The sequence below is a fragment of the Perissodus microlepis genome, chromosome 12 (assembly GCF_051167445.1).
Source record: "Perissodus microlepis isolate ML-2025 ecotype Zambia chromosome 12, ASM5116744v1, whole genome shotgun sequence".
NCBI classification, from domain to species: Eukaryota; Metazoa; Chordata; class Actinopteri; order Cichliformes; family Cichlidae; genus Perissodus; species Perissodus microlepis.
In genome coordinates, this window is record NC_140472.1 from 15,310,408 (window position 1) to 15,324,622 (window position 14,215).

General features: G+C 39.6%; 1 protein-coding gene across 1 annotated transcript in view; it reads left to right on the top strand.

The window, feature by feature from the left end:
* Positions 1 to 550: 550 nt before the first annotated feature.
* Positions 551 to 14,215, top strand: part of arb2a (ARB2 cotranscriptional regulator A) — a 167,595-nt gene continuing 153,930 nt past the window's right edge. The window contains exons 1-4 of the mRNA XM_084946367.1: positions 551 to 635; positions 1,308 to 1,448; positions 3,147 to 3,248; positions 6,669 to 6,769. Of these exons, the coding sequence (XP_084802493.1) occupies positions 1,343 to 1,448; positions 3,147 to 3,248; positions 6,669 to 6,769 (309 nt within the window). The 5' untranslated portion in view covers positions 551 to 635; positions 1,308 to 1,342. The remainder of the gene's footprint in view (positions 636 to 1,307; positions 1,449 to 3,146; positions 3,249 to 6,668; positions 6,770 to 14,215) is intronic.

The following is a 14,215-nucleotide window of genomic DNA, read 5'->3' on the forward strand; positions in this document are numbered from 1 at the left end:
TTTTCGAGAACCTCAAAGCGCTTAACAATTCCACTATTCATTCATTCTCACATTCACACACTGGTGGAGGCAAGCTACAGTTGTAGCCACAGCTGCGCTGGGGCAGACTGACAGAAGCGAGGCTGCCATATCGCGCCATCGGCCCCTCTGGCCATCACCAGTAGGCAGTAGGTGAAGTGTCTTGGCCAAGGACAAAACGACCGAGACTGTCCGAGCCGGGGCTCGAACCGGCAACCTTCCGATTACAAGACGAGCGGCCAACTCTTGAGCCACGATCGCCACACTGTTATGGAAATAGTGTATTATATTTTTGTACTATTGTATATTTTGCGAACTATAGTTGATTTATTAAATATAAATCAACACAGGGTTGCATATTTGCTCGAGCAACTATGCTCCTATCACCGAGCAATACAGAGTTAGGATCAGAGAACTGATGGCAATCACACGCCAGAGAACATCTGTACAAGTTCCTGCAGCTGCTGTGCTACTGTCTCTTTAAATGGATCTTCCAGTCCGTTGCCCCGGTAACCCGGAAGCCTCACGCGCTCCATGCAGCATTGCTGAGAGTCCTTCCTGTTTTACAAAATTACAAGGAAGCAGCAACAACTGGATAGTCGCATACCCTGCTAATGGTGCGTGAGTCGAAATGAAAGTATGCATGCATCCGCTGTAAATAGCGGTTCCCTGCTCGATCCTCTCTGCTTCGTTTGGTTAAAATAAACGTCTAATAAAAACACGAATATCCTGCTGTACCCGCTCGCAGTGGTCCATCTAGGGGGCTGGCTCTTTTTCAGGGGATTTCTTTCTCACAGAGCATAAACAGATGTTTTCTGTTGTGGAGAAAATGACGGAGGAGTCAGAGAGAGTTATACGTGTGAAAATGAATGCCGCTTTTGTAGTAACTTCAGCGCAGTTTTAAAGGAAGAAGAATTTCGCTGTGTTTGCATATTTAACTCAGCTGTTGCACGTGTGCTAAGTGGGCAACACGACTTCCTCCATGTTTTATGGTATTATGGCTGACAGATAGCTGCAGTGTTGTGTTATTATAGAGTAACGAATCACTAATTCATTCTCTTTAAGAAACTGGGAGATTGTAGTGTTTACAGGAGAGCAGGACGGAGCAGTAACATCCCTAATGTTATGGCCTGCTGCAACCTTACAGGTGCAGCATGCTGTGACCCAATTGCTATTGTGGTCTTACAGAGGGTTGTAGTCCCTGATACTGAGAAATATTTTTATATGTGGTACTAACTCAACTCATGCCCAATTCTTGGTTTTATTCTTTTTATTGCGTCACTTGACAGGATTCACCTCAGTGATCACTGGGAGGAAAGGACCCATGCTCTCTCATTTTTGTGCTGCAACACCAGCCCTGTTCATATTGTGGATCATCATGGCCCAGGTTGCTGGCCAGGAAGATAGAGAGAAAACTACTGCACTCAAAGGTGAATTATTATTAATAATGATAACACTAATAAATAATCATTTAAGGAGAATTAGTAAAACAGAGGGAAACAGGCTTTACTTTTCTGAACCAAATTAAGGTCTTTTTCTTCTATTTTGACCTAACGGCAGGCACACCATCATTTCAGACTCAATACCACACAAATCAATAAGATTATGAGCTGTAATAAAATGTCTTTAACATATATATATATATATATATATATATATATATATATATATATATATATATATATAATTAAATTATATATATATATATATATATATATATATATATATATAAATATATTTATATATATATAATTCTTAATTAAAAAAGAACAAATAAAAAGCTTTCTTAAATGATGGAAATAGTTTAAAAGCGTGGTTTAAAACAGTGGTTCTTTAAATGTAAGAAAGAGAGCCACTGCATTTAGGATGAGGACAGCTAGGGAGAAATATACAACTTAACATGCTATATTCTTTCTTTAGGGAAAATTAAAAACTTGCTGATGCTGTTATGCTGACCTTTACTGACTGACTCCATTTACTAAAAGTGATTAATTTTAGTAAATGAACCAAAACTATGAAAGTATGAATCAACTATAAAAATATATTCAAACTATAAAAATATGAATTGACTTGAAAGGACCAAAAGGTTTGGGCATCTGATTAGGATGCCTCCTGGACAGTTCCTAAGTGAGTTATAGCCTACTGGGAGGAGGCCCAGGAGAAGTCCCCCAGGATGAGGTGGAGGAGGTGACTGGGGTGAGGGAAGTCTGGGCTTCTCTGCTCAGACTGCTGCCCCCACGACCTGAACCTGGATAAGCATCAGAAAATGGATGGATGGTTGGATGGATCAACCTTGATTAATTTTATTGTTCAAGATTAATAAAAATCATGGTGTATTCAGTGTGAACCTTTACCTTGCCAGTCATGTCAGAAGTAGTTTGAGAGCCCTTACAGTGTAACAGTACCTGATCACCTTTATACTACGATGAAACCTTTTTATTCTGACTGGAGCCACCCTTCGCAGGGGTCAAGGGGTCACTTAATGGTTTTATAAAACTGCTGTGTAATGACACAGTGGTTCTTTGTTGAGTGTGCATGCTTGGCCCCTTCTCCCTGGGTTGGTCATTCTAAATTGGCCATACATTTGGCCTAGAGTGTCTTAATTCTATGTTAGTCCTCTTAGCAATTGTCCAGAGTGTACCCCGCTTCTTACGACAGTTGGGATAGGCTCTGGTCCAACCGTGATTTTGAACTGGATAAGTGGAAGAAAATGGCTGGATGGTTATACATCACCCCAGTAGACTGCTGAATAACCACATGTCAGTTTTACACCTTACCAAGACATTTTATGGTATCTCTCTGTTAGGATATGTTAAACATTTGTCTCTTGAACTTAAAACTATACTTAATGTATATATTGCATGTATTGTATGTGAATGCTCTCTTTTCTACCCACTATACATCTTAATGATGATTTAAGAAGACCTTTTAGTTTAAACAAGCATCTGTTGCTTCGTCATATGGGGATAATGAAAGTAAAATGTACATAGTGATTTCAACATTGTGGGAGAGAAACAGAGATTACAAAATGAATGTGTGGATTTTGTATAATGCAGATAAGTGGAAAAAACGGATGGATGGATGGAGTTTGTGTCATTGAAATAAAATCATTTGCTTTTTTTCCACAGATTTGCTGTCAAGAATAGACTTGGATGAACTGATGAAGAAAGATGAACCTCCTTTCACTTTCCCCAAAACCTTGGAGGAGTTTGAATATGCCTTTAATGAATGTGAGTGCATAGATTTACTTTTTAAAACAAAAGCCAAAAGTGTCATGATGAGCTCCACAGTTTGACCAGTTACACAAAGCCTGCTGCCGTAACAAAAAACACCAAATCCCATGACATCTAGAGATGTCAAAGATGACAAAGATTAGATGAGTTATGCTATTTTTTTCTAGTCTACTCGTAGCCTTCTTTGCTGACACGTGCACAGTTCTGTAGTGTCATAGCGTCATGGATGAATCTGCATGGTCACAACAAATTGAATGGTACACTGACTTTCACACAGATCCCGATAAGAAAATTTAGATCACTCAAACCCAAGGGAGAGAGATACAGAAAGTTTCTCATTGCCATAAGTAACACTGCAGACAGCATAGACATAATTCTTTAACTGAGGTGAATGTGTTACATTTTGTCTGGATTGAGGAAAAAACTCTGTAAGGTCTGGAAGTAAATTCCAGGGAAATATACAAGGCTCTGTCTTTTACGTGTCAGCTGTAGTGGTTTCCAATGACGCCTTAAAATAAAGCAATGTGTGCTTGTAACTTTTTGTTGCAAACTGATGAAATCCACCAGTAAGCAAATTTTGTAAAAGTCAGGTCAGATTTGTGTTAAAAAAAAAAAAGGTAATACTTTTTTCTGCCTTGATTTACTTCTTTTGTCGTCTTGTGATCCGTGAGATTACACCTTAGAGTGCTAGATGGGTCATGGTCCTCAGGTTGGGGAACTGGAATCATTACCGTTCGCTTTTGTGTTATGTCAGCATTTTATATTTAATGACAATGTCTCTTTGAGCAAGTAAAGGTGCATGTCATTCAACATTAGAGTAAGGAGCAGAGCTGAAGCCAAAGTGGTGTGGGTGTAAATGATATGAAAGTCTCTTTAGGATTCTCTTGGCTTGCTTTAATCAAACCAGGTGGAGAAAAGGGGAAGAGCTGGAAAGGTAGTAGTGCTCGGGATTTTGGCTTAGTATTCCTTTGTAGCCTTTTCCTCTCTCTCTCTCACCCTCTCTCTGTTCTCTGTCAGTGTCTCTACTGGCTGTCTGTCTGGCTGAGTGGGGGACATGTTGTGTACTCTACGGCCCGTCAGTAACCTACTCAGCCTTGCCCTCTGCCTGACGGAGCATTTGCATAACCTCGCTGTGCCTAAGAACAGAGACATGGAGACTTAGCCCCCACCGGCTATTATGCCAACACCCGCCAACCACTCTAACCCACCCGCAAGTCCCAGCTCAGTCTACCATGGAGGCAGAAACACATTCAGAGACTCTCCATCTCCTCTTCCTCCTCCTTCTGTCTCCTTTCATCCCTTTTATATCCCTTCCTCTGTATTTCTCTATTTTCACATCCTGTGTAAAATCTCCAGCTGAAGAAGAGCTTGCTCTCTCTCACACACACACAGACACACACACACTGCGCAGCCCTACCAATCTGTATGTCTTGTCAGTTTCTACTCAGGCCTGTTTTTGAAGGATAGCATTTCTATTAAAGCTATGGTGGCCCTCAGGCAATGTCTCTAGTATGTCGACACACAGTCGCTCTGGCTTGCAGGCATTTATATAGCTGCTCTCGGGCTACTTTAGCCAGAGACAGGTGGAACAAAAATGTTAATTTGACCATGTAATGATGTGAATACAGAAGAGGCTGTGTACAATAGTTTGCAGGTATCTTAATCACTGAAGATGATGGCTTCATCTTGCTAGCCCTGCGGTTTTCCATTACTGGAAATCCAAGGTTATGTACACCTAATTAAGCGGCCAAATTGAGAACAGAATGCTAATTATGACAGAAAAAGAGGAGAAAAGTTGAGAAAATGTTATTCCTTTGAGAGGATGTGATGTGGGAGACGGTGGAGCTGATCACCCCCAGCCCATGCATGCACACACACAGACACACACGCACCTACACAGAGACACACACACCTTTGCTACTGTAGGATTTCATTATAGCTCCTCTTTTAGGCAGTAGTGTTTAGATCCTCACACCTCCACGAATGCATAATTGATTTTTTTTTTCAAAGTACTTTTTGTGCACACTGCTTTATCCTAACTTCTTGTGTACCTCTCAGGCACAAATCTATTTTTTAATGCAAAGCGACACCGAACCTGCATTCAGGATTACAGGTTGTCTAACAAGTAACTATGAAAGCGAATGTTGTTATATACAGTGAGCTAGCAATGTACGATTTATCACATTGATAGAGGTGTGAAAATGGTGGCAATTTAGAAGGAAATGAAAAAAATGCGCATTCTTTTATCTTGCAAAGATTTATTTATTTATATCTTAGATGGTTTTTACGTTTTGCAATAATTGAGAAAATATGAGAGCCCCCTGGCTATTTGGGTTAAGTATGTGTACTTTTTGTGGCTTAGCTCTTACAATTTTTGCAGTCATAAAGGTCAAAATTAAATTTAACACTGTTTAGTGTTTTATTGTGTTGTAGTGTCAACTGGAGGATCGATGGGCTCATTGCTAAGGTGGGGGTTCCACAGCCACATGAGGGTAATTGCTGAAAAAAGTAGATCCATTTCTGAACACTGTTTTTGTATCTTAGGACTGTTTTGCATTAAATATATCTTGAGTATACTAAAAGCTCCCCTCGTTTCCTTGAATTATAATAAATCACTTAAACATCGTTCCAAAGACTTTTCGTTTTCTCTGTCAATTCTTTTGTGTAGTAATGGCAGTGTGGCTTACTTGTAGCAATTTACGGAAGCGCAGATACTTAAGTGACACCTACTGTATTCCCACACCTGGTCCTCCTGGCTGGAGCTTCTGATCTGTGTGGGTTTTTGTGTGTGTGTAAGCTCTACTGCTTAGGGTGATTGGCTGATGCCCAGACAACATCCTCAAAGGAACTACGAGGAGCAGTTGTCGTTGTGCCTAATGCTTGCCAGCCGAACTTTCTCCCTTCATGCTCACACGCATACACAAAACATACTGAGAACCTTTCCCACACCCACTTTAGTCTTTGCTCTTGGAGATTTCAGGTGGAAAAGGCAGGGACAGAACTGTGGCCTGTCGCCAGAGTGAGCACTGAAGGAGAGGGAGAGGGAGATGGGCACTGTTAAAGAGGAAGGGGAGAGGCTTTTTAGATGAGTGAAGAGACAGAGAGAGGGAAAGAGAATTTTTACCATACCAGCTGTCCAGCTCTGGCCTGCCAGACAACCCAGAAGGCTGTTGGAGTCGTGACTGGAAGAATGCTGCTGCATCCATGGGCCTTGTACCTGCCAGATTGGGGGGGGGGGATAAAAAATAAGCAGTAAAAAAAGTCAAGTTTAGTTTGGCAGGCAGATGTACGTTTTGATGTGCTGTCAAGAGCAGGGATTCGCCTACTTTACTTGCACGCTGTAATAGAAATAATAGAAAGGTATTGTTTATTATTATTACACGTGTCTTTTTGTCCCATTACATTTTTTTCCCACAGATGGCCAGCTCCGCCATATAAAAACGGGTGAACCCTTTGTGTTCAATGCCAGGGAGGATCTCCACCGCTGGAACCAGAAACGCTATGAAGCTCTTGGAGAGGTAACACGCTGCTTTTTCTGCTGGCCTGCCAGTTCATAGTATGCTTTATTATACTTCACTTGGGCCATATTGATCAAGTTTGGCTTCAGCTGCTGAGCTTATTAGGATTATCTGTCTTGACTGGTGAGAAGATGTTGCACTGGTTGTTGTCTGTTTGGACAGCAAATAGGCTCAGACTGACACACAAAGCTATAGGCAACTAAAATACAGAATTAAGTAAGCACTTTGAACTTGCTCTACAAAGACAGGCAATAGAATCTACAGCCACTGAGTATAATAAGTTTTTTGTTCACTTAACATTAAAAACATACACAGGGTGTATCAAAAAGCATAATCTAATTTTTAAAAAAGCTCATTTTATTAGCCATAAAAGCTTGTGGTAAATTTAAAAATTCTTCCTGAATATAAAGTTTTACATGTAAAACTTGTAGTGTTCAGAAGTGCTCAATGTGCCCCCTCCAGACACATGGCACAGGTCCATATAATAGTCAAACCCGTCCCATACGTTTGTGAGCATGTCTAGAGTCCCTGCTGTTGGGATCCCACCTATCTGCAAACATGTGAAATTTACGAGTCCCCTGTTTTGATCTCCACCGGTAAACAGCTGTGCAATTAAAGCACTTTGAAATCGGGAAATTCTTTTTGATACACTCTGTATATTAACAGTGAATCTTAGCCTTTTTAAACCAACGCTAATGTTATCTCGTTTAAGCTAAAACAAAAATCTCACAATAGCATACTTTCACAACTTTCAGTCTGAAGCTGTTTTTTGTGGCTAATTTAGTACCGGGAATCATGAAATTTTGGTATTTGTAGGGATCGTTGGCGGTGTGACATTACTACTTTAGGGAAATAATACTTTTAAGTTCAGTTTTTGTTGCTCAGTTAATGTTGGAGCTTGTTTTTCTAGCATTACGTAGTGAGGGACTCACATCATGATGTAAGCTTTCTGCCAAAAATTTTAAGCTGAACTTTGAGAAGCAACTTGAAAAAGGTATAGGTAGTCTCATTTTCTTCAGCTGATAATCATCCTTCTTTTTATGACTTTATTATTTCCTCTGACCTGAAAACATTATGCTTTGGTCCCTTTTAGGATATTACTTTACACTACTCGCTGTAAAAAAAGTTATTTGGTTCGAAACATAGAGGTCTGGCACCCTGTAGATTCACACTCCTTTTACTGCTTTTCATGATCTTGTACAAATGAATTCATATTTTTATTATATTTCTCAGCATGACTAAAGACCTGTCTTTAAGTTGAATCAATTGTATTTATTTTTAAGAATCTTGATTTTATAACTGTGATGAACCCTTTGTGATGATATTTTTTATTTTTTCATTTTCTCTGATCATTGCACGGTTTCACCTTGGAGTGAATTTGCTGGTGTATTGACTCCTGGAAAGATTGTGGTATTGTGTTAACAGACATCCGAATGCTCCACACCAGCAAACTGGCCACACTTCTCCATTTAAAGACGTGGTCACACTTCCTGATAATCAGTTCATCAAGTGCATTTGATTAGTGGCACCTGGCTCCTACTTAAACTCTTAATTGGGGTGGCTGTGGCTCAGGAGGTAGAGCAGGTCCTCTTCTAATTGGAAGGTTGGTAGGTTCGATCCCTAGCTGCTCCAGTCTACATGCCAGAGTGTCCTTGGGCAAGATACTGAATGCCGAGTTGTGCCCAATGGATTCAGAGTATAAATGTATACAAATAGATAGGAGCAGGTAGTGTTAAATACTGCTTGTGTGAATGTGTATGTAAATATGTGGTGTGTTGGATAAAGCACTTTGAGTGCTCAAGCAGAGTACGAAATCATTATATAAGAACCAGTCCATTTATTTCTTATGGGTGTACTTTTTTCACCGACCTCCATAGTATCCTATGAAAACTTTCTTTTTCATATGACTGCGTATAAATGTTAAGTGATCATTAAAAATGCTCTCAAGTATGATTTGTTACCCAGACCTTCCAAACAACACTGTGCATATCTGTGCAAGTAGATCACAGCCTCTCACTCAACTGCGTAGCCACAGACAGCAGTTTGTTTATGGTGGAAGAGAAGACTTTACACTCATCTGTAGGTTTTGGTAACTGTTTGTCCAAAAAGTCACTAGATGTGTCACTAGGTACTTAAAGGCACCTTTTGTAAAATCTCACCACTAGATGTGAGCAGATTGCAGATTGCAGTCAGCTGAATTCTGTTTTCTCACCCCTCCCAATTCAAAATACAAAATACATCTGTACTGTGTAGACTGTCAGTCTGCTGTTTATCTCAGCTGTCATTACGTGTCCACGTCTATTTACTTCGGGGGAAGCTATAAAACTTTGTGAATGGAGTTCGATACAAGTTGACGAGTCAGTAAAGTTCATGGCTGTTCAATGACAGCAATACTGAGGTGAGTTGTTGAAGATATCCTGAGCTTTTTTATCGGCAACTGTTGAGCTGTTAGCTGCTATTAGCCTTTGTTAGCTGCTGTTAGCTTGACACTGTTGGGCTCGGACAGTTAGCAAAGAGGAGGAAGAGAATGACATGATATGTCAGTCGCGTTGTCTATTTCTGTTTTCACTTCTTTGGTGAAGGAGACCTCTTCTCAGATGTTAAAACATCGATATGATCCTTCATATCGTAGAGTCTGATGATGCAGACCCGAATTAAAATGAATGTTCTCTTCTCCTCTGTCTGTGGCCTATTATGCATGTGGCCAGTCTCTAGCCACATACATAAAATGCAGAGAGGTGTAATGATAGTGTCCATCTCAGTCACTGTATTTTCAGATGGTTTGGCAACATGGTGGCTTTCACAAACTGGTGTCTGCTCCTATGCATTTCTAAGATACATAGGAGTATTTCTAATTACACACTAATAATTGTATATTTATGAATACAATTTTATTTTTTTCTGTTAAATAAACTAAAAAAAACTGACTGTACCTTTGAAAAAATTTTGCTTTAACGAAATGCATTATTTAAGCAGCGCTCAATATTTTCTGTGGAGCTCTTTGATGCACCTTTTTTTTAGATATACAGAATTTTTTTCTGTATATCCAAACATACACCATTATAAAGTTCACCTCTAATTCACTCCCACAGTTCCACAACATACAATATGCATTAAGATAATGAGACAAATGTTCTTTTGTAATGTTTTCCTTTTTTTTTCCTTTTTGTAATTTGCATTCCCTACTATGTTGCTTTTAATTGTTGTGAACATTCTTTGAAGTTCAAAGCAAAGTGATAGACCTGTTTGTGGGATTACCTGTTTTTTTTTTTAATGCTGTATACAGTAGCTCCTTTGAGAGCCGTCTGTAAATCCCCCCCCCCCCCCCCCCCCCCCCTTTCTTTTGAATGCTTGGGCGCTATCTACCAGCATCTAAAGAGGATGTAGAAACAAACATTTGGTAGCAGGAAAGCAAAGGCCCAGAAAGAACACACAGATATTTAAACCAGCTGAACTCGAGCATCTGAGGGGGGCCAAGCATTCAGATGAAGCAAATAATCATCAAGCACAATGTATGCAAATTTTATTCATCCTGTGATTAAAAAAAATTGACAGTTATATCTTCTTCAGAGTAGGAGAAAGGAAATAGTGTCAATCCCTGTTGATGTGAGCTTGTGTAATGAGAACAAATACTGTATGAGTTGTGCTTCGGGAGATTAACTGGCTAAGAAGAAAGGAGCACTACCTGAATAAGCAATATTATCTGTCTGTTGTTTTTAGGCCACAGATGATTCAAGAAAATGAATACTGTACCTCTCATACAGCTTTGCAAGTACAAATGCATTGATTTTGCTGGGAAGAAATATGCTCCATTATAAATAGACACAACTACTGAATTGTATGCCTTTGGTTGTAAAAGTAGGTTATGGTGCTTAGTCAGCCTCTTTATGTGCGGGTTTAAGGATGTGCGTGTGTGTATGTGTGTGTGTACAAAGCCATACCTGTATGCTTATTTATGCAACTGTATAGCCAATGCATGCAAATGTATTTCTCCTTGAATTCTTACTGCATGCTGTTGTTTGTTTGTGTAGTCGTTTCTTTCAACACTATCATCCTGTTCTTTATGTCAGACAGAAGACTTTTTGCAGATGTCATGAGGGTAAATGTGGAACAACACTCTATGCAGACAGCTCTGTTATAAGCCAACTCCACTCCACAACACACCCTAATGCCCTCTATCAGCCAGCCACCTGAGACGGTCTGAGAACTAGCTACATTCAGCCCAAGAGCTGTGTAAGATGGCACAAGGACATGGGTGCATGTGTTTGCCCCTGGCAGTGTGAATAGAATAGCTTCATCATTGCCCCCTAATGTTCAATCAAATTCCTTTCTCTCCCTCCCTTTCTCCATGCCTCTGTCCATTTCTCCCTCTCTCCTTCCTTTCTTCCTTTTACCATCACTGTATGCTCACAGTTCTGCATTTTGCGTGGAGGACTCCTTGTATGTGCACGTGCATTCGTGTGTCTGTGTGCGCGGAGGCGGGAGGGTGGCGGCTGTATTGTCAGACACATCACAGCACCAGATGTCCAATTTGCACTTCAGCCTCGTCTGAATGGAGGGACAGATAGAAAGAGGGAGAACGAGAATGTTGGTGTGATGGCCTCCAAGCAAAAGAAAGAGATGGGAACAAAATTTTGGTTGAGCACAAGAGCAGCAAATAATTTTTTATGTATAAAAAAAATCATTCCGAATTTCTGCCATATAATCATGGTATTATGTAGAGAGATTTGCAGATGGTATGTGAGAGAAGTTCCACCAGTCCACTTTGTTCGGAGACCATTGGTCATATTTCTCTGCATATAAGTGAGGGGGGGAAATACGTGCCTGGGCTGTGGTTCCAAAATCAAGAAATGCTACATAAGGTTAGATAGCGCCCTGATTTTTAGATCTAGTAAAATAAACGAAATACTTATAGTACGCTATATAGCAGACTTATAGTAGAAGGTTATTCCTCAGATCCATAAATTGAAAACCTTTAAATGTACTCAAGAAGCATCTGTTTATTAATAATATGAACTATGTTTTGTAAGGGAAGCTAGGTTATTCTGTACAGATAGGACTGGAGAAACCCACCTGAAAACCCCACACACTACTGGTATAGTGACATTTCCCATTTTTGGCTCTCAGTGTTATCATTATGGCATATTACAGCTTAATAAAGAGTGGGCTATCTGTGCAATGTTATTCAATGCAGCAGGGTCACCTCAGCCTGTGTAGGTGTCAGTTGTAGTCTAATTCCAGTGATTTGGTGATGAATCTCTCTGATAGGAGACAAGCATAGGGTCTGGCCCAGATGGAGCTCTATTAAGCTGTTAATAAATGAGGATTCTTCTCTGCTCTGTCTGCATCTGTCGAATGGAAGGCAGTCACAAATTTGTAAACACACACACACACAGTCAGAATATTATAATGAAGTAAAGCTAGCCAGATGGCTGAATTAGAGAGCTGTCTCTCTCTCCCTCTCCCCCTCTCTCGCTCTTTCTCATTTTCTCACTGTCTCTTTATCTCTCTCTCTCTTGTCTCATACAATATCTACAGTCCCTCTGTTATCTTTTTTTCTCCTCCTGTCTCACTCTGTTTCCACATTATGGATATTGGTTGTCATATTGGCGACTTGCTAGCCAAGGTTTCGGGCACTGGTGCTAGAACAAGTGAAGGGTATAAAATGTGTGGTACAAAAGTCTGAGACCAAATGTGAAGATACTTTTAAATGGCATTAATTATTTATAATTAGAAATCATGATATGAGCTGTGATCTGAAATTAAAATTCAATCTTTGAAAAAATGTCTTAGTATTTAATTACATAATGTGCTTGAGATAGGCCTGTGTGCAAAATCCATGTTTTCCAGCTTTTTGTGGTGTCAGGAAAGCTCGCTGTCCCTGTATATTTTCCCTTGTGTTGAGCTCAGGTGTGTGTAAATGCCTCTTTTGTTTTTTCTCTTTGTTTTCTTTTTGGCCTTCAGATACTTCTTGAAAACCTGCGAGGTTTGTTTTGGGTTATTATCCTGCATCATTATAAATCCCGCTGCGCAAATATTCAATAAGAAGGTATAACAGGTTTCTAACAAAAAACTGTAGTCAGCCAAAAGAAAATCTTTGGTGATTATAATTGTACCTAGTCTTAATCCAATGAAATTGTTCGGTGGGTGGGTTAATATCTGGATTAATTTAATCTAACACAGTGTGTGAATTGCACTGTACATACTGTCTTGGGTCTGTGAACTTGTAACTTTGGCTACCGTAATAATATTAAAGAAACAAATACAGCGTGGTTGTGTTCAGCACTGACATCCTAACACTAGCAAATTAACCTGCTGTTTTAAATCATGTTGACTACTGAACTGTTATTTGCAAACTTTTATATAGTGTAAAAGTTTGCAAATAAGCGTAAAAGTGTAAAATAGTGTAAAAGTGTTTTTGCCTCTAAATTTTAACGAGACAATTTCTGTGACACAGTGTGACATAATAATGTTTAAAAAAACAAAGGAAGGAGACAAAAATTGTGGAGGTGTTCAAAGAACAGAGCTTGAATATTACTCATACAATAAATCTGAAATGATGAATCTGTGCTCAACAATGTGGAATGTTTTCCCCCACGTCTCCTTTATATATGTTTTAGCCTGCTTGAAGTGTTTGGCCTTTGATTTTACTGCTTGTCCTTTGAGAGTAATGGTAGATGCCCCTTATCTTAAAGTACTTTTGCCGATGAAAGTTATGATTAAATTGCTGTACCTTTAATAACTGGCTGTCAGTCTAGAGTGTAGCCTGCCTCTTTCTCAGTGTCAGTCCTCCCAGAAAATAGGCATTATTCCCAAATTGTTGAGCTATGCTCTGCTGGAGTTACTGTATACCCAGTCATGTTGCTGACCTGTTGCCAGTTAAACAAGTTTCCTGTGAGATATTGCATCTTTGTTTTTTAACACTACCCAACCTTTGTAATCAAACTCTTTGACAGTGTTTTGGAAAATACACTGAGAAACATCAGTGTACTACTCTTTTAGTTTTACTCTAGTCTTCAAAGAGTATCCAAAGAAAAAAACAGTCATATACGTGACTTATTTTGAGAAGTAGGGAAGTAGTGGTGTAATAAGAAATATTATTTACTAATAACTGGATTCACAGGCTATTCAATCAGATGTTTTATTTTACATTTTTGTTCTGTTAAACAAACTTTGAAGCATTTTTCCCCCATTTTGAACAAGAAATGGATTATGTTCTTTGCTTTTAGAGGTTCTTTGAGTTACCCATAAAAAGTCATTGAGCAGTCATTAAGTGTTGCATCTAGCCAATGATGGAAACCCTGGAGATAGGCTTCCATACTGTACTTAAAGCACCAGGAGGCCCCATAACAGTTGTGGACCATTTTGTTGGGAAGCTAATGGGATCTCTCTAAAGAGGAACTATAAATGACAGCTGTCTGCCCTGAGCCACCGACTGCCATCACG